Source organism: Misgurnus anguillicaudatus, chromosome 9, assembly GCF_027580225.2.
Source record: "Misgurnus anguillicaudatus chromosome 9, ASM2758022v2, whole genome shotgun sequence".
Taxonomy (NCBI): Eukaryota; Metazoa; Chordata; class Actinopteri; order Cypriniformes; family Cobitidae; genus Misgurnus; species Misgurnus anguillicaudatus.
This window is the reverse complement of record NC_073345.2, coordinates 22,490,519-22,510,448: the sequence shown is the minus strand read 5'-3', so window position 1 is coordinate 22,510,448 and position 19,930 is coordinate 22,490,519. Positions and strand designations below refer to the sequence as shown.

At 40.9% G+C, this 19,930-nt stretch overlaps 1 protein-coding gene and 1 long non-coding RNA gene across 2 annotated transcripts; one reads left to right on the top strand and one right to left on the bottom strand.

Moving 5' to 3' along the window:
- The first annotated feature begins 228 nt into the window (after nt 1-228).
- Nucleotides 229-15,664, top strand: fgf10a (fibroblast growth factor 10a). Its single transcript, XM_055179405.2, has 3 exons — nt 229-1,324; nt 12,784-12,887; nt 14,785-15,664. The coding sequence occupies exons 1-3, from the start codon at nt 844-846 to the stop codon at nt 14,977-14,979; spliced, it is 780 nt and encodes a 259-aa protein (XP_055035380.2). The 5' UTR covers nt 229-843; the 3' UTR covers nt 14,980-15,664.
- Nucleotides 12,012-15,753, bottom strand: LOC129423191 (uncharacterized). Its single transcript, XR_012371139.1, has 3 exons — nt 15,686-15,753; nt 15,376-15,452; nt 12,012-12,324 (listed from the first exon to the last, which is right to left on the bottom strand). It is a non-coding gene; the product is annotated as an uncharacterized lncRNA (long non-coding RNA).
- Nucleotides 15,754-19,930: the final 4,177 nt, after the last annotated feature.

The following is a 19,930-nucleotide window of genomic DNA, read 5'->3' as shown; positions in this document are numbered from 1 at the left end:
CTTTGAACTTAAAAAGCATAAAAGCACAAAAGCACGGGTAGGACATTCGACTGATGTTGACAGTGGTGAAGGACAGGCTGCGGATGAATGAGGGAAAAGCAGCAATCATCTCCAGGTGTCTCTGATAAGATTCACATGCCACGGGGGGCTGCAACAGTTAGCTGGAGGAGACCTGTACTGGGCAACGCATGGGGCTCCCAGCCCAAATGGGAGGGAACTGGGTGGGAGGGGCAGAGAGAGGGAGAGAGAGAGGGTGAGGCAATTGGTAGAAAGAGTGAGACAGATAGGAGAGGGGTGAGGAAATATGCCCCTCGTTGCCTCTCATTCTGACGCACTCGAAGAGGCAAAACACACACGCGCACGCTCGGATCTTCAAAGCCAACCGCCTTTCATAGTCTCCCTATTAGCTAAAGAGATTACATCTGGGGCCCTGAACCAAATAAATAAGTTGAGAGGAGTGTCCACGCTCATTTATTTCAGAGGGGCAGATCTGCTCCACCTCGGGATCTTCTCAGCACTTCAGTGGAAAGGGAACACACTTTCAATCAGAGAGGGGGAGAGAGACGCTCATAGGCTCTGTTACAGATTGAAGCGCTCCAGAGAGACACAGAAGAGAGCTGGACACAGCAGGGATTACACGTTTTTTTCCTACTGTGGATTCCTGTAGCTTCATCAAGAACAGATTTGCCGCGGGTTGTTTTGACGTTCTTCACGAGAACACTCTTGTTTTCTGCTGTCCTCATTTCCACCATCCAAAAAAAGGGGTTCCTTGAGCTCTCCACTGGATCGTATGTGGGAGAGGAGGAGTAAGGCAGATCCCCGTAGAGGTGTTTTGAGTTATGGATGTTGACACATTCCTTTCGGACACGAGGGGAACCAGATCCAGCCCGAGCAGCGAAGGAAGCGACCGCGGTGTTTGCCACAGACCTTTGGGGCTTCACCTCCTGCCATCAACCTTTCTCCCTTCCACTTCTTCAGCATGTACTCTTCTGTGAGGCTTTTCCCAGTCCAACGAGCTCCAGTACAATGTGCAGATGGAAAGTGACTAAGGGTTCCTCAGCCTGGTTTCATCTGTCCTTCTTCTCCCTGCTACTGCTGCTTCTGGTCCTGTGTTCGTCTCTGCCCGTGGCCTGCCATGACACCCACAGGGCCGCGCGTGACACCAACTTCTCGTCCCCGGCCGTGGTGGGGCGGCACGTGCGCAGCTACAATCACCTCACGGGCGACGTGCGCAAGAGGAAACTCTTCTCCTACAAGAAGTTCTTTCTCAGGATCGATAAAAACGGAAAAGTCAACGGCACCAAAAGCAAGGACGATCCGTACAGTAAGTTGCACCCCTTTACTCACATGTGGGTCCCATACAAAGAAAACTGCTTGCCCAAGAAACGGCACTGCTTATTTCCTGCCTCCTTTGATTTTCCAGTCAAACATCCACTAGATAATGTAAACCTTACCTGATGCTGCATGGTGGGCTCTCGCTGCTGTGCTCGGAGTTGTGCTACAGAAGGCTGGTTGGTAGTCAGCTCAGCATGTTTGTCCTTAGGTTTCAGACCGTACATTTATTCGGAGCAGGTTTCCTGGAACCAATCTGAAATTGCCAGGGGAGCTTTCGTTTCTGTAAAGTATGCAAACTGTCAAAAGGTCCTCCCAAACATCGCTAACTATATAAGTTATCTTTACAACTGCTGCCATAACTCAGCCCAAATACATCCAATATTTTTATTGTATAAATTGTAACCACATCTTTTTTTCTCTATTCAAAGTGTCATCCTGTTCGGTAATAACTAATCTTTAATAAGCAAAATCATTTATACTTGAATCTGGGCTCGCCACCGTTCGTGTTGAGTTCAGACAGCCGGCGGCAAGCACCTGGCCACCACACTCCCTCTGCACTCTTTCCAAAGTGGGTTGCACACACGTTGGCGCTAATAAAACAGGCTTTGACATATGGGGCCCATGTGCACGCCGCTACGTTTTTTTAGACAAGGGTGTGCTGGAACTCCGCAAGACATGGCTGTGGGTATTTCAATTAGCCGAACTGCCTCTTAAATGTGTTGCGCAGAAAGGCTCTTAATAAATCCAAGGCCAGGCTTAAAGATTTTGGAAACCTTTCAACTACCATCAAAGAGTTTGTCCAGAAAGCTGGACAATGTTAGACATACAGTATGTTAAACCCCTTGGTGTATCCAAAAAACTTGGAAGTGCATAATATATGCATACATATATAGATACAAATATATATATATGTATATATGCATGCATCTATATATGTATGTATATATGTATTTATTTATGTATATTTTAATTAAATACATATGTAAATGTAAGTAGAAAGAGTTATATTTTTTTATATATATATATATATATATCATGATTTATATAACCTCTATCATGTACAACAATGTTTTTGTAGTTATCCTGTGTCGGTAATCTGTGTACATGTAAAAAAAGTTCCTGCCACTCGTCTACCACATGTGAACATTTTGTCGTCGCGGTTCACTCCCACATTGACCTCAAGGCATGAAACAAACTGGTAATAATGTTCAGGCCAGATGCAGTGAGTTTCAGAGCGGATTCTCATCTCGTCTCAGCGCTGATATATCTAAAGTGTGGATATGGGCTGGAATGTCTGCGGGAGGCATAGCAAAAGGAAACCACTTGGTGGTGAATGGATCGTTTCTCCAAAACTGATTGGACCTCTGCCATTCCTATGCTTTCTCCGTGCTTTTCTCATGGACACTGTAATTGAATTCAAAGGGCCTCTGGTGCCCACAAGGTAGCAGCAGTGCTCTCCATGTCCCCCACGTTAAAAAAAGCGCCGACGGCAAGTCAGTATGCTGCGATAGACGGGTTCGGTTGATTTATTCTGTAATCAGAAACCATTGTTGTTGCCACAAATGCCCATGAAGAGGCAGAAATTTGTGGCCTGGTATGTAATGTATCGTATTCACTCAAAACATCCTCAAATGATTTTCTTGTAGTTAGAACCACTGCCATTTTAAAAGAAACCAGTCCACACACAGTGCAATATTTCTCTCAAGTTGAAGCAGCGAATATTCCCACGACCAGCACTGCGTGACGTTACTGATTGTCTCTGTGTTCAAAGATTTGAATGGGAATGAACGTTGGCATTGTTTGGGTGAACCTAAAAACCAATGCAAGTCAAATGCATGTGTTACAGCCTTTTCTGTTTTAGATGAGCATAGCTTCAGCCAGAATATAGAAAAAATAAATCAGAAAATATTTATACAGCAAGGTAATTAACATGCATGATTCGTTGTTGCATTTTATTTACCAAACAAACTTCTGACAAGCGAAGCAATTTATGCTGCTTTTATAAAAAAATTTGTACCGGTAATGCACGTCAAAATATACATTTAGGCTACCGTTCATCCATGCAGTAAATCAAAAGCCAGTTACGAGACAGCTAATATTTATTTTGCATAATTGACTTAAAAAAACATTTGCAGAGTGCTTAAGTATGATAAATTGTTACATTTCCCAGATTTAAACTTGCAGTCAGAGGGTCTCTTTGTCTACGTTTGAGTTCTCAAGTCCGGCCTTCTTCGGTTTTCAAGTCCACAAAAGACCCGTCTATGCCCTGCTTGAAATCTTATCCTACCCATATTGTTTGATTTCCTTTCAGAATGTATCAGCTCAGTATCACTTTTGTCACATTGTGTTTGGGACACTCATCTCCCCCAAGACATTTTTTGGAAATGGCACCCGGTCAGTGCACAGTGAGTCTAACCGCCTAACAACAAGATCACTGTGACCCCCCAGTCTCAGAGCGCACAAACCTATTGCATCACGTTGTCAGTATAGACTCGAATGCTGTGGTACTGCCATAAGCGAAGGAAATTGCTAATGAGGATCATTAGGCTTTGACAGCTTTGATTGAAGGGTATGTGTTAGATCGGAGTTCAACTACTGGTTGAATTTTAAGGTCTAAAGTGCAGGGGTCTTTCTAATCATTGTGTCAGCTTTTGGGCAGCAGATCAAACGGAGGTCAGGCCGGTGGTCATTATAGCCCTCTCACTCCATTTGGAGGTCAGTTTAATCTAATAGGATTCAATTAAGAATACAGATTATTGCTGGTTCGATGACGTGTTTTCAGATCTAAATCAATTGCACCGGCAGAGCTCTGGGTCACAGTTGTGCTCATGTCACAACTTTGCATTTGGTGCTCTGGGATTTGTTTTGACATTGGGCATTGAGCACTGATTATATTACACAAACAGTTATATACATTACTGGGGTCTTTTTCAGGCGTTGAGGCACTTTGTATGTGAATCCTATCAACTGCGCAAACAAATGCTTGTTAGATTAATAATCTAGTGAGGTTTAAGAAACAATTTGTGAGTTGAATGTTAATACAAGTAAGCCTGCTTTCTATCAGCTTCTGTTGGTTTAGTTTACTGTATATAAAAGTTGCTTTGTCATTTTAATGAGGGTGAGAGATGAAAAGTCAAGTGTGGTTATCTTTTCAGGCAACATCGCATTGCATTATTAGCACAATTAAATTGGGCCTATTACAGAGACTGGTATGATGACATTTCCCTGCTGAAAAAACAATAAAACCATTACAGAATTCATTCTAATGGTTTTATTGGGAATTTTATTGGTTCTAATAGAATATGGCCCAAAACACACTACAGTGTATTGGTTTTTGTTGGACTCTAATGGTATGTATTGGTTCTATTGCACCGATGTATCGGCCGCCGATATTTATCGGCCGATTTTTGATGAATTTGAAACCATCGGCATATCGGCAATAGCACAAGAAAGGCCGATATCAATTGTTTATTAATTAACTGCATAAAGAAGTCCATTATATGCAAAAAATGAGTTAATGTTGTTAATAAAATAAATGCTGAATAGCAAAAAACACCTTTGAAGGTTGTCATGCTGTCTTATTATATTTGTTTTAGCTTAATTTGTGCCTCTCTTATTATGTTGGTCAGTTGAATGTTAATTAGATCCAATCCATGTTCAGTTAAAAATAATTTGATGCAGAAAAAAACTAGCTAATAGACCAACTGTATAGTATTGTATACAAGTGTTTAATATCGGTATCGGCCAGAAGTTGTCTGTTTAAATCGGTATCGGTATCGGCCCAAAATAATCCTATCGGTGCATCCGTAGTTTTATGTATTGGTTCTAATGGAATATGTAATGGAATATGTCCCAAAACACACTGCAGTGTAGTGGTTTTAATGGTAAAAGCTAATGGTTCCTATTGGTATTTTAATGGAAACCATTAGAATTTTCTGTAATGGTTTTATTGTTTTTTTCAGCAGGGTTGACAGACGCTTTTATCCAAAGTGACTTACATTACAAGGTATATCAATTTGATCATAGCTTTGTCATTTATTTCAGGAAGTGCAGTTACTTAGATTATTGTTAATATCAGTTTTCAATATCAAGATCTTTATATCATCAAAAATACACAAAATTAAGAAAAATCTATTTTTTTAGTGTGAATTGACTCATGTTTGGCTCTGGCTACAGTACATGGATGGCACTAAGCGTCAATGTGCATGCGCGTCCAGTGCCCATTAATAGCTCCCGTGGGAAATCCCAAACTTTCAAGTAATAAAAGTGACTTATGAGGATTGAGCCGATGTGTGTAAGGTTAGTGTCAGTGTTACTCTTCATTACCTTTAACCTTGATGTCCACACAAACTTTCTCCATTCTGATTCATAAATAACAACGCTTGTTTTTACAAGACAGTTTAAGGATTCCTAAAAAGTCCACACCTGAAAAACATCAAAATGCCCAATTTGACGTGATTGCTTGTTTACTAAATGAGAAAAATATTAATTTAGCATGTGTCCAATGTAATGTAGATTTATTTTATCATATTATGCTACATAAAGTATGAAATTAAGGCATGAATAATAATAAGTAATAAAAATACATGTACACATGTTCAAAAGCATTCAAGTCCATTAAACGCACACCACATGCGTAAATTCAAGAGGCCACGCCGCGTTGCCGACTCGATGTCTTCATCTAGTTAATGCGTCCATTTCACCCTGCTGAAAGTTCAGCTTGCAGAAAGACCAGATGTGTGCCTAACCTCTGACCCCATTACCTAAAGCAGAGCACCATTTGTGCCAAGGCCTGTAGTGGGGAGAACACCGCTGTCTCTTTTCTGCTGTGGTTTGTCTGATTGCCAACAGACGGCGACCGACAGCAGACGGCTGACGGCAGATCGACCGATGAAACCGTTGGGTGGTGTCATGACAACAATGACTCTACAACAGCTCTCACAAAGCTTCAACACATGCCGCTCATTAAGCATTTCGGTTAAGAGGTGTAACCAAAAGAATTAAGTGCTCTTCTTTTAGTATTGGGATGAAGTCTAAAGCCAGGTACAGGACGTCTGGTTTAGATAACAGAGATATCTAAATGCCTGTTTTCCTCTCTCTTTTAAAACAAACAGGCAACCCCCCAGAACCCAAGCGCTGATAACCCACAGCTCACCTTTCCTCCATTTATTTGATCAAGCTAGAAAGGGGGAACCGAACTTTGCAAGGTGTTTCGGCGTGCCTGTAAAAGCATGTGTTTGACACACTACTGTATGACATTGGACAAATGTATAGCCGAAAGCGTATTGAACTTCTCTTCGCACACTTCTTACAAGTGCCAAGGGGAATTCCTACGCAATGTGCTTGAACAGATGGTGCCGGGTGAGAGCCTGATGGGGGCATCAAAGCATTTAAATGAGAACAGAGTCGATGTAAGACCACTGTAATGTTACAACCCATAAAGGATTTCAGTGTAGGTAAGAATGTGAAAGGTGGCCATTCCACACCAGAATGGAGACAGACATGATTGTGCAAAATAATGCAGAAATCATAGCTGACATTGTTCGACAGTCCATGTGACTTAGTTGATCATACAGTGAATCTATAAGAACCATGCCAAATTTCAAAAGAGTGCTCGTAAGACATTTGGTAGTTGGAGAGACAGCAACCCCTCCATCCCCCAAAACTCTCTCACTTCTATTCCCTCGTGGCTTTACTGGTCACCGAAGCCACAAATTCTCACAAAGATCCTCTCTAGTGCGGATGAGGAGAGGTGTTTGCGCTGACATTCAAGAGGAGGCTGGGGTCTGTTTGTCACCACTTGAGGTTGTGTGTGTGCGTTGCGTATGCTGCGTGCGAGGTTGTGCACGTGTTTTTATAGTGGTTTCATTGGCTAGGCAATCCAAACATTGAACAAATTTGTCTGTCATCGGAAATTAGTTGAGGGAAAATCTCGACTGCTCCGCTAAGGCGGTTTACTCCAGACAGAGTACAGGAAGGTTCACTGAGAGCCTGGAGAATTAACAACAAAAACATAAAACTCTGCCTGGCCTGATAGTCTCTCATCCGTAAAACACAGCTACAGAGATTCAAATATATAACCGTAATAAAACACAAGTAGTTTTTTAAATGAAAGGTTGGGCTTAATTAAATATACATTTTATTACCGATATATATTTCCACTGCTCGTAATTCCAGCTCTTTAAGAAAAAACTTTTTTTTAAAGAATTACTATGTTGCCGTAATCCATTATAATCCACCTTGGGCTTTAAAGAAAGATAAACAGGAAACAGAATTACACATTTTTTAAGTTCTCAGTAGGCAAACTGAGCTGAGTTGCACAACATTTTACTGTGCCATAGACTATTAGTCCATTTACATGTGTGCATTTGGCAAATGCATTCATCCAAAGCGTTCATTTTATCAGTATATGAGTGATTCTAACGAAATCCAGATTTAGAAGGTGTCCAGCATCAGAATTTTTTAAAAGCCCTTGAAGCCATTTTTTGCACATATAAGATTAAGGTCTGAACTCACTATAACCATTATTTTTAGAGGATTTAAAAAAGAATCATTACCGCATCATGAAATTACATTAAATACATGCATTTACAAACTCATGTTTCGGTAATGAGAACTAAAAAGTTGTCTAGGCACTATGACAAACAAAATTTCAACTTTTATCTGGAGAGAAAAAATAAGAACTGCTTACCTGGTAGCCATCTTGAGTGTCACAGTCAATTATGTCACTTCCAACCAATTGTTTTTTAATGTTAGTTCCTTGAGGGATTAAACAGTTGCGGAGGATGAGAAAATTGGTCTTGGACACAATTATATTCCTTATTATTGTCTCTACATTTACCATTGATCACCAAATACCACATGTTTCTTTACTGTAAATGTTTATAATATAACATGCACTGAAGCTTTTTATTTTTTAGATGTTTTAATTATAAATATGTCCATGTCAAAGAACCTAAATCCAGTCATGGACACGTTGCGGTAATGACATTTTCCCCCTTAAATGTGGAAAAAACAACAACATTGGTTTGTACGATGTCATTTGAAATCATGTGCAAAATAGTACATGAAGAGATGTTTGTAACTGTATGCTTCTTATTTTGATTCGCCAGAATCACCCATGCGTGTTCCCTGGACACCAAAGCCACAACCTTTAAGTTGCAAACGCAAAGCTCTGCCAAGTTATAGGAACAGTAGTAAGTTTCAGTATTCAGATACAAAAAGATCCTTCATTGCTTCTACTTGATTTTATTTTTCAATTTCCCCTTATTTTTAATGGTGTGATCCAGGACGCATCATCATTTATTTCTGCGACTCATAGCGTGAGCAGCGAACAGAAGTGATAAAATCTTCAAAAGGCTGGATACAAACTGTGGAAGCACTTTCTGAGTTCATCTAAAGTCACTTCTGAGCATGTTAGGTTGGTAATGAGTCTGGCCCCAAAAGTCCACTGATCTCCCCAAGCCCAGGAGCCAGGGGCCCGCAGAGCCCAGATCAAAGGTGCGAGTCACTGTCATCAGAAGGCAACGCAGGGTCAGCTGCAAAAGATGTATTTTAATGGGGACCCCGTTTATTTTATGGCCTAAAGGCGGGGGGTTAATTGAAAAGACATGCATGTCATAGGAGAGGCAATTCAAGGTTCCCAGGACAATTAAGGACCCTGTGTAAGGGCATTACTGTGGAGGATCTCTGTGAGCGGGGCGGGTGAAGTGTGCTGAGGGTTCCCTACAAAAATATGTACCTTGGGTATAACATAAATACTACGGTACATTCATTTCAGTACCATCACTGTATCGCAATACATCCATAGTACGTTGTTATTTTGATCTCTGGATATTATCCAAAGATCTGAAGGGAGGCAAGGGAAAGGTCCTGGTTTGTTGTGCAGTGAAAGCTCCCTCTGCAAGATTAAAACTTGTTGTTTTCAAACATATGGACACATAGGGGGAGAAAAGAGTTTGAAGTGGATGGGGGTCTCTTTCACTCTCTCGCAAGCTTTGCTCGTGATGCAGGTTGCACGAGGCTACAAATATGAGCCTGTCGGGGTTTTTGTAATTACCACAAGATGCGATAACCTGAGTCCTGTCATCCTGCCAAGAAAACATTGAACGCTGTTGAGCAGGGGGGCGGCCACCAACAGAGCCCGGGGTGAGAGCCAAGTCTACCGAGAGAAGATCACGCTAGGCCACCTCAAGTCTTCTCTGGACCACCACGGGACCACGAATGGCCGAGGACAGCGCAGTGTCACGTATGAGTTAAGGCGGGGATGGGCTTGTTAAAACTCGAAGTCTTTTCAATCAATGTTATTTGAGCCCTAACAGGGACTTAAACAAGAGTACTTGGGGGGATTAAGTTGCACCGCTAGAAAGTCTGTGATATTTTGAAAGAGCGCCTTGGCCGGTGCTTTAAATAACGCAGTGAAATTGTGTTTGTCAGGACCGCCGCAATACACTGTAGATGTAACAAAACCTAACATCTGCCAGGGAAAAAATCCTTCTCTCCTGAGTCATGGCATCGCTGTAAAGGTTTTTGTTGATTTTAAAAAACTTAAATGACTGCTCAGACACACTTTAATGTGCCACATAAAATGTAATGGACTGACATGCACAGGTGTTCCTCTTGGTAATATCTTAAAAATGTTGATTAGATAATGAATGGCCATAAAATGTACTTTAAGGTCACATTTCACAATAGTAATATTAAATAACTAGTATTTGGCAGACACCAAAGGGAGGCCGTTCTTAAATGTTTAAGGTGTGGAAGAAGAAGAAAGCAGTGAGAAGATGAAGAGAAGAACTCCGTCTAGATGCCTCGCTGATGTTTTGGTTGTGCAAATCCAGTCTTTTGTTGCAGACCTGCATTTCGGCTTCAGTGCAGACAGGAAAAACACTCCTGCGACTCATAAAAAATCGCCGTGTTTTGGTCTGACAGACCACATCAAACGCTCGAAAGCAAACAGGTGCTTTTCTGCCAGAAGATACAGGCTTTATTTTGACATTGCACACTTTAAAGACCAGGCATCAAATGAAGTGTAGACATGACAGTATGCGCACACGAACAGTATGACATCACTCACATGGGGGTGCGTGCGCCTGTGCGTGTACACGCAACTGTACATCTGTGTATACACTGTGTGTCTGTGATGTTTTAAATATATTTTTTATCCGAATTTCGAAGTCTTTGTGGGGTTGTTCCAGTGCTATATTGTCCTTTGATCATGGATTATTATTCCTCCTAATCCTAATGAGTCTGTGATCCCATCTGCGCCCCTTCCTTTATTCTGTGGCCCTTGTTCATGAACCTGAGGCGAGGGAGGATAGAGGAGAGCAGTCTAGGTCTCCTTACATCTTCTCCTGGTGACTGAAACATGAGCTCATGTGGAGGAACTGCTTTGAGATCCACTTAATCCCTCTGTTGTAGCTATGCTTGTGCGCCGCTCCACAGGTGTGGATTTAATTCCCCAGCACTACATGTCTTCTGGCTCAATGCAGACACCAATATTAGTCTTTTTAGATGATTCAAGATAGTTTGTGTACTTCTGAAGATTAATAATTTATTCACTTTTGTGGGGATGTTGTATTTTCATTTCAAGAGCTCAAATGCAAAACCCTTTAAGTGCATCTGACATTGAGTGTGTTTACATGCACATAATAAGTGGATAACTATCAAAAATCTGCTTATTAAAGAAAACTTTTTACATGCGTTTACATGCAAATCAATAAACCGGATATGCAGACAACTGCGTTTACACGGGACTTGGAGATTTGTCAGGTTTCTCGCAGGCAGTGACATCAGCGCCTATAGTACATAATCGTCGTTCAAAAAGCAGACGGCATATCTGTCTTAAGCTACACTATTGTATCACTTTTCGTGTCTGCAGAACCTGTAAATGTAACATCAGTTTTTATTTTCGCAGTTTCTCTTCCAACTGCTTAAGTCGAGTGGAGACTTTTATGCGTTACTTTGCACTTAATTCCGTGTGTTTGACGTTAATCTTTCACACACGGAGACATGCGCACATGGACAAAACCTTGAGAAAGCCGATTAAGGTGTTTACATGCTGCGCAAAATAGGGGTAATGAGCAAAAAACTACCTGTGCCGATTGGTTTTTGCTTACGCCCTTTTTTTCTTGTAAATGAGCATTTTTAGTTCAGTAATTTCAGTTTATTGGAAATGAAAGGGTTGTTAGTCAGTAAATGAAATGCCTTATTTTTACAAATGTCACTTTTTAGTGATTTCATTTGTACTTAACAAATTTGACTGTTTTGCTAAGTACATGCAAAAAACTCCACTTCTAAAAAACGTCTCAAGGCACTCTTTACTGTCCTATCTTTATTTAGTCAGGATAGTGCATAGTAAACAAAGTGTAAAGTGTTGGGTGGAGATAGGGGAGCGAGATCGCCATAGGACCTCAGAGACGGAAATGGACCTGGGGTCGCCGTGAGCACACTGTTGCTATGTCGGCACACTAACCGCAGGGCTATCAGTGCTGACATGAGGATGTTTTTTATATAAATTAACCAGCAAATCTTCCTGGGTCAGCCAGTTTCACTACTGGTTTATTTGACTGGTTGACCATGCACATACTTTACATTTTGCTTGAACAGCTACAACCAATATTTCGGTTCTCAGCTGGTGTATACAGAAGGGCAGGTAGGCAGCCTTTGAGCTTTTAAAGCTTAGTTTAAAAGGCTTGTTAAATATGGCAAAGATACGGGCATTGAGAAATGTATAGTTCACATAAGCAACAAGGTAAACTGAACTGCTTGCGTTTATCAAAGGCCAGAAGCTGCAGGCAAAAGCTCCTATAACCCCACACACAAACACAAGATCAGTTAGTCCTGCTTTCTACTAGGCCCGGACTAATCCCATCTGAAGCGTGATGGCTTTATGGGTTTACATAATTGCCTTCAAAAGGTAAAACAGTAATGCTTACCACAACTTGAAACGCTAATGGTTGCTAGTCCATGCCAGTATGACTTTTGGCTCTGAAAACCAACAAAGAAAGCAAAATGTTACTTTTCTGTGCGCTTACAGTATGAACATAAAAAGTAATTTTTTAAATAATGCCTGGGATTTACATCTCTGCTGGAGAAAGATCAAACTGATCAAGTCAGACTGTTGTATATTTTAGTAGTAGGATGATGTGGTGGATTGTGGGTAGCAGACCTATTATACAGGGTCGCAGTGATTACAAAATCACCTGATTATAACACACATTAACGCAAGTTTATTTTCATGATTGTGACCTTGTGATTGCTCTTTCACCTCTGCTAACCCTGCTGACATGATACAATTTCATGTTATGTACAATATCATATCAAGTGCATCTTGTTTGTCACATTATAAACGTTAAATGAAATACTCATGCATGCATGCATAATTGAATTCCCTCTTACAGACTACAACGCTTTTATGTAAATAACATGTTTACTTTTGTTTTGTAGGTACACTCGAAATCAAGTCTGTGGATGTGGGCATCGTTGCCATCAAGGGGATTCAAAGCAATTACTACCTTGCAATTAACAAGAAAGGGGTGGTCTACGGGGCGGTAAGCATCATTTTCTCTTCGATTCTCTTTTAATCAAAAAGTCAAATGAATGGACTCCACAACAAATAATGATAACATTTCATAATCCCATCCAAGGGCAAGTCGTACTTCTTATCGGAATTTTTAAACAACATGGAGTATTTCTAAACTATTTATAGAAAATCAGCTTTTTTACAAGCTTCCAGAAAGATCAGTCGGTTCTTGGTTCCTCTCAGTGTCTTTGATGTAAAAGAGTCTGCTCTATTTCTCATGTCTCTGAGCACTTAAAGTCGTTTTAAAGGGCAGTTCCACTCCATTGCCTGTAAATAATCCCTCAGCAAAAGTCGGCTTTAGCAAAAGAGTTCTGTCATCTTTAAAAAAAAGTAAGTCGAGAAGGCCCTCTTCCTTACACTGTAGTTTCTCCTCTAATACTGCTCCATGCATGCGTTCTCCTCCATTCACAAACCAGCCATACAATCCTCCACTCCCTCTTTGTTCTGCGCTCTCTCTTGCCCCATTGCCTTTCATTCACCCGCTCCCATGAATGGCACATGTTACCCGAAACAGGGAAAAATAGTGGTGGACTTTTCCCAACAGTGAAATCAACTGAGAAGAAGGGAAAAGTCCCAAAATGCAAACTCCTTCGCCTCGGGTCTGATGTCTTGTTTTGCTGTGTACTCGCTTAAAGGTATAGCAAAATATTTCCCCGAATTTTAGAAAAGAACCGCCCTCTTCACATTTTTATAAAAATTGCGCAACACTCTACCTGCTCCCGAGAGGGAATGCCTATTAAATGTGTGCACGAGAGAGCATGCACGTGCCTAGTTCTTCTCATGCACGCTCTGTTTACAAGTTGCTGTCGGCATGGCTCATACATTGAGATGTTTACAGTGTCTGTGCGGTTCGTGACTTGTGCCAGGTCTAGCGTCGCTAATCATAGCTTACATCAACTTTTACTAACAGTGAATTTAAATAGATTTCTCCAAATAGCATGCCAAACTTTACCTGTCGAGTAGAAGCTTCGCTGTGGGAAGCCCAACCTGAGTGCTTTAGGACTCAGCATCCTTTCATCTCTATATTAGAAATATTCCCCCAAAAAACACTCTGGTCTTGTTTCTTTCTTCAGAGGCCTTTCTCTTCTTGTCATACAATTCGTAGACACTTTTTCTCTCTGCTGAAACCGTAGCTCACCACACATGCGGCAGTGGCTCAGTGGTTCATGTAGGTTGTCTACAAATCGGAAGGTTGGTGGTTCAATCCCCGGCTCCACCGAACCAAGTGTCGAGGTGTCCTTGAGCAAGACACCTAATCCCAGCTGCTCCCGATGAGCTGGATGGCACCTTGCATGGCTGACACCACCATCGATGTACGAATGTGTGAGTGAATGGGTGAATGTAAAGTGCTTTGGATGGCCATTGGTCTATGAAAGTGTTATATAAATGCAGTCTATTTAACCATATAGACCTAAAAGTGCGCATGTGGAGAAGCGAACCTAGGGATGAGCCCGTACAACGGTCTTACGTAAACATATCACCAGAATGATTGAAAACTCGGATGACCAATAGTCTTGATGATCCACCTCGACAAAGAAAATCCTCTGCTATACCCTTAATATTGGATAACTTTGTAAAATAAAATCACTATTTAACAAATGCATTTTGTTTCTAACTGTAGCGACAATGATATTGGTATGGTTCGCATTAGGTTTTTACTGTAAATAAATCAACTGACAGACAGACAATCAGGAAGACAAACATCCTGTAATATTCTGCTTGGATCCAACACAGCAGGCCTTGTAAATAGACACTAATACACTACAGTACATGCATGACACCATTAACTCACATTAACATTAACTCAATAGCAAATTAAACTTTCTGTCGATAGTGTCTAACTCGCATCTGTCTTCTTCCTGCAGAGGGATTTTGGCATCGACTGCAAGCTGATAGAGAGGATAGAGGAGAACAGGTACAACACATACGCCTCGGCCGAGTGGAGGAACAAGAAAAAGCCGATGTTCGTGGGTTTGAGCGCCAACGGGAAGCCGATGAGAGCCAAAAAGACCCGGAGAAAAAATACAGCCACACACTTTCTTCCCATTCCTATCATGTAGCTACAAACCCCAGCCGAGTGGGAACATTTAACTGCACTGAGAGAAGTCTTGCAATTTTTTCGACAGTATATCGCCGTTTGGAGCAGATGGCATTACGAAAATGAACTAAAAGAACAAACTGTTGTCACATATTTGTTTTTAAGTTATTGGCACCAGGGAAAAACTATAGGACATTTTTATGCCAAACCCTTTTCTAGCGAAAGAAAAGGTTGGACCAAAGTTGACGGAGAGGAGTCGGACGCCTCCGGGAATGAACTGAGACCTTGTACTGCTTCTGTGTGTAATTGTGTGTGTGACCTTCGGATGCAGTTATTTATACTGTACTAACTCATACGAAACACTCTGACGCTCTCAAACTGTGTGACACAGTGGAGTAAACGTTCTGCAAATACTTACTGGAAGCACTTGTCCAAGGTGCAAGACTGAGAGACCGAGACGGAGACTCAGCATCCTTCCATCTGAATTTAGTCAAGCTAGCACCATAGCATAAACAAATCTAACATTATTAACATGCAAAGGCCACTGTATTTCTTATTTCCATTCTTTACCTGACTGCTTTTGAATAAATTATTTATTTTATGTAATATTTAAAGGAAAACAAAGGCAAAAAAAAAACATGAAATGGACATTTTTATCATTTATGCTCATCTTTAAAAAAAGCTATTCTATTGGTTACACATGAATAAATAAATATATTTCTCCTTACCTAGCAGACTTGTGTCCGTGCAAGAACGCAACTTTCTTTTGTTTACCTCAGTAGTAAAATGCATCTGTGTGAAGAAAAAAATCAATTTGTTAATATCGAGCTTTATCAAAAGAACTAGATACCAGTGGCGGCTCGTGACTGCTCATCTGAGGGGCGCTAATTCAAAATATGTGTTTGGAGTGTCATGTGTGTTGCTCATGTTTTCAAAATATGTGTTTGTTGCGTCATGCAAACCAAGCATTTGACGCCGTCAGAGCCAAAATACGCTTCTTGTGGGAGGGGCAAGTGCTATGCCTCATCTGTTTGCAAGATGGTTGATGTTGATTGTGCATTTATCGAGAGAGTTACCGGTTTGTATTGGTCACCTTACTATAGGGGGAAAATAAACGGCGCGGGTCGATGAACGTCATGTGACTCTAAAGTAAAATGTGTATTTACAACTTACTAGGTTGCCCAATGTCCTCACTGACACTCTTCCAAGCGAGGTCCTTTTTATTCCTGTTTCAAGCGTTCCTTCATATTTTTTAACTCGAGCGTCAACCGCAAATTCGCGTCAAATGCACAAAAATGAGGTGGAATTGCGTCTACCGCGCTGCGCCAAATGCCTCATCCACGCCGCAAGACCTTCAGACACGCGTCAACGCATCTTCACATTGACTTAACATTGAAATCACTCGCGCTTGACGCCTCCACCGCAGCTGGTGTAAACGCAGCATTAAACATCTTAATCTAACTAATGCTGCGTTCACATCAGCCGCTGTAGAGGTGTCAAGCGCGATTGATTTCAATGTTAAGTCAATGTAAAGACGCGTTGACGCACGTCTAAAGGTCTAGCGGCGCGAATGAGGCATTTAGTGTGGCGCGGTAGACGCAATTCCGCCTCATTTGTGTGTTTAGTTTGTGAATTGAGCGCTGCTGCGGGAAACACACGAGTTGAATAATCTGAACTTTGGCAGAAAAATGCGCTGTGTTAACCAATCAGGAGCTTTCTCTTGTAGTGACGTGATTACAGGAAGCTAGTGGAGTCACAGAAGCCCCTCCCATGGCGCGAATTTCTGTGCGAATGTCTCGATGACTAGAATTTCAAGCGGGAATGAAGCGAGTACACTCAAAATGTTCAAGCACCTAACTACGCGCGGTAGACACGAATTTGCCGCCTCAAACGCGGCTGGTGCGAACCCACAGTAAGGCCTAGTCCTGCCTTTGGCTAAGCCTTGTCCGTGAAACCTGGCCTTTAAACTTTTATTGAAACTATACAAATCCATAACCAGGGTTTATTGTCTCAGTATTATTCCTACAAATCATTTTGAGTTGTACAATTTATAGCTATCAAACTGTGTCCTTCTTCCTCATCTGCTTCAAAGAGCTGCTGACAAGGACATGTGGTGTGTATGTAAATATTGGCTGTTGTTTGTGGCCTGATTTTCATTATGTCTTTTGTAATGTGTTTCCCCATCTAAACTTAGTGCCAGAAATTAACAAGGTAAGAAATGACAGCGAGTTCGGACTAAATATTCATAGCTGCTGCGGTCAACGTGGGTATCTTGCATTCACATGAGAACAATGGCATTTCTTCAGAAACATATTTGACTTTCCCAGGCAATTCCCATTGTTTCAAGTCGAATATTGATGTGTTTGCTTAGATGTTCTTTGTAAACATCTTTTCATGTACAATTACACCAAAATCGATTCAAGACACCACCGCATCAATGCTGGATTTTATTCGCAAATGGTGCGCATTCAAAGCATCGTTCCACCTTCAAGACTGCAAAATATAAATAATATTAAATTGGCTATCTAGGGATATATCTCACCCTGGCACAGGACCACAATTTCACAATTCACCAGTTAGTGCCGAGATTTTCCTGTCAGCTCTCAACTTAATGAATAAATTAAATCAAGACGTCAATGACGAAACAAAGATGGAAAATAAGTACAAATATCAGTTGTGCTAAGTCTGCGATCTTCTGTTGGTTTCTGAAAGATCCACGGAGTCATTTGGCTCCTGCGGGGAGAACCGGATTCAGATGCATCATACATATTCAATGTGCAGAGCTGAAGGAATTCCCATTTGTTGGTTTTAGCTGAAATATATATTGTGACCTTCACAGCTTCACAACTTTACTCTTTCCCCAAAGGAATCTGTGGCTTGTTGACCAAACCGCAGGAGCAGCTGTGAGCGTTTCATTCCAGAAAAGGTTGCTTGGAGAGCAGCAACAGACAGGGCAGATTTTAATAGCCCCAAGGGTAGCTTGTGTATTTTTGGAGCTGGATGTGGTGACGTTGAGCCAAGCCTGAGGAGTTCCAGTAATAGAGGTGCTCTACTATCATTAGCGATCAACGAGTTTTCGAAAAACATCTAACCTTGTGTCAGCTAACATAAAAGATTGAAACTGCTAAATATAGTGAATTTGCAGACTCGCGCGTTAAACACAGGGCCGGTTCAGACTGAAATTTGGATCTGTAATGATCTCCTGAGGTTTCCAATTTCTGGTCAGCAGGTGTGTCAAACATTTGCCTTGGCTTTGGCTGAGATGAGGCATGTGTTTATCAATTCAGCTCGTGCGAGAACGGAGATATCGATGCCCTGCCAACTCCAGGCAACATCGAGCCGTTAGCTGAACAGAGAACTGAATTTACAAACTATCACGAAGCAATATTTTGCATTTGAATGTAAGTTAATACGGCCAAAGTGGGGCTGTATTTTTCTTTCTTTTCATTCAAGTGTTGGGATAAGACCAACTTGACTTGTCAAATATGATTTGAAAACAAGAAAGTATTCACTTGAGATTGAAAGATAAGCAAGATCTTTCACAGACAGCCCTTTCTTGCCCAGACGAAAGTTTTCAGTGTTTAATGAGTCTACAGGGCTGAAACGCTTTGGGTTTGGGAAACATGCTGCTAATGAAGTTGGTGTTTATTTGATCTGTCAACCACATTTATGCGTTTTAGTCAATAACATTGTTTTCTGGAACGGCAAGTGAGCTTGATTAAAGACAACTGCGATATGTTTTCAGACTTGATAAACATGAAGCTTTAGAGTTGCTCGGTTTAATGGAAACCTCACTGTAAAACAATGAATCATAAAGTATCATTACAGTAATAGTGCTGAATATTTACACTTTAATAAATAATTCAGAGATAGATAAACTTACTGAAGTGGTTGGATGAAAAAGTTATACTGTATAACTTGGAAAAAACATAATTCATTTTTTGTCATGCTTTTTCGAAGTTCACAGCAACTGTTTCGAATAGAAAGTGCAACACGCTAATACTCTCCTCCCCACGTTCACCCCAAATTTTCCATTGACCTTCAGAGTCATCATTTGTAAATGCCACTGTATGATCAACAGTCCTTCAGAACCACGGACAGCTCTGCTTTTGTCTTTAGAAAAAATAAGTCTGATTTTAATTGACAGATACAGTACGTACAGTAGACCAATGACTTTGTTGTCCAACTGAAAGTTTCCATCTATAAGATGCAACCACCCTTGCTTTGTTCACTTAGCTTAGCCATGATCACATTTTGGTTTGGTTTAAAAGCTTTTAGGGATTGTGCACAAGAACAGTTGCATAAAACAGAACATTCAGCATCTTAGATAACTAAGATGTATAAGATGCGAGTATGAAAACAGGTCAAGAGGTCAGACGTAGACCCCATCAAAAAGAACAGCTGGATCTTCTCTTATCCTCACACCTTGGAACATCACATGTCTTCTCACTGTACTTGGTAATCCAGATGCTTTAGGTTGATATATAAGACTTCTGCATTCTTGAACATTGTACTAAATCAAGGCCTTCACAATAAACTGATTCACATTTGCAAAATGTGCAAAAAATCAGTGTGGAAGTAGTTTGGCAGACGGTGTGATTTTGATAATGATGACGCCTTTTCACCCGCTGGATGAAATTATATGTCGGGATTGTGAACTCTTTCCATTTGTTGCATGAAAGATAATCTTTAAAATGTGTGTAGAGACCACAAGACCCTGCTTATTCATCACATTTGCCATCCAAAAACGTAACTAATGAATAACAAAAAAATCGAACATTAAAAAATGCTTCCCTCAATTACAATGAAGCGTCGCACACCTGTAGGTGATAATATACACTGTAAAAAGTAATACCTAGATCTAACTTATAAAAAGTGAGGCAAGTGATTGCATGGGAAGGTTTAGGTTGAGTCAACTTGCAACCTTTTTTAAGTAATAAATAATAAACACAAAATTAAGTTTAGTTAACTAA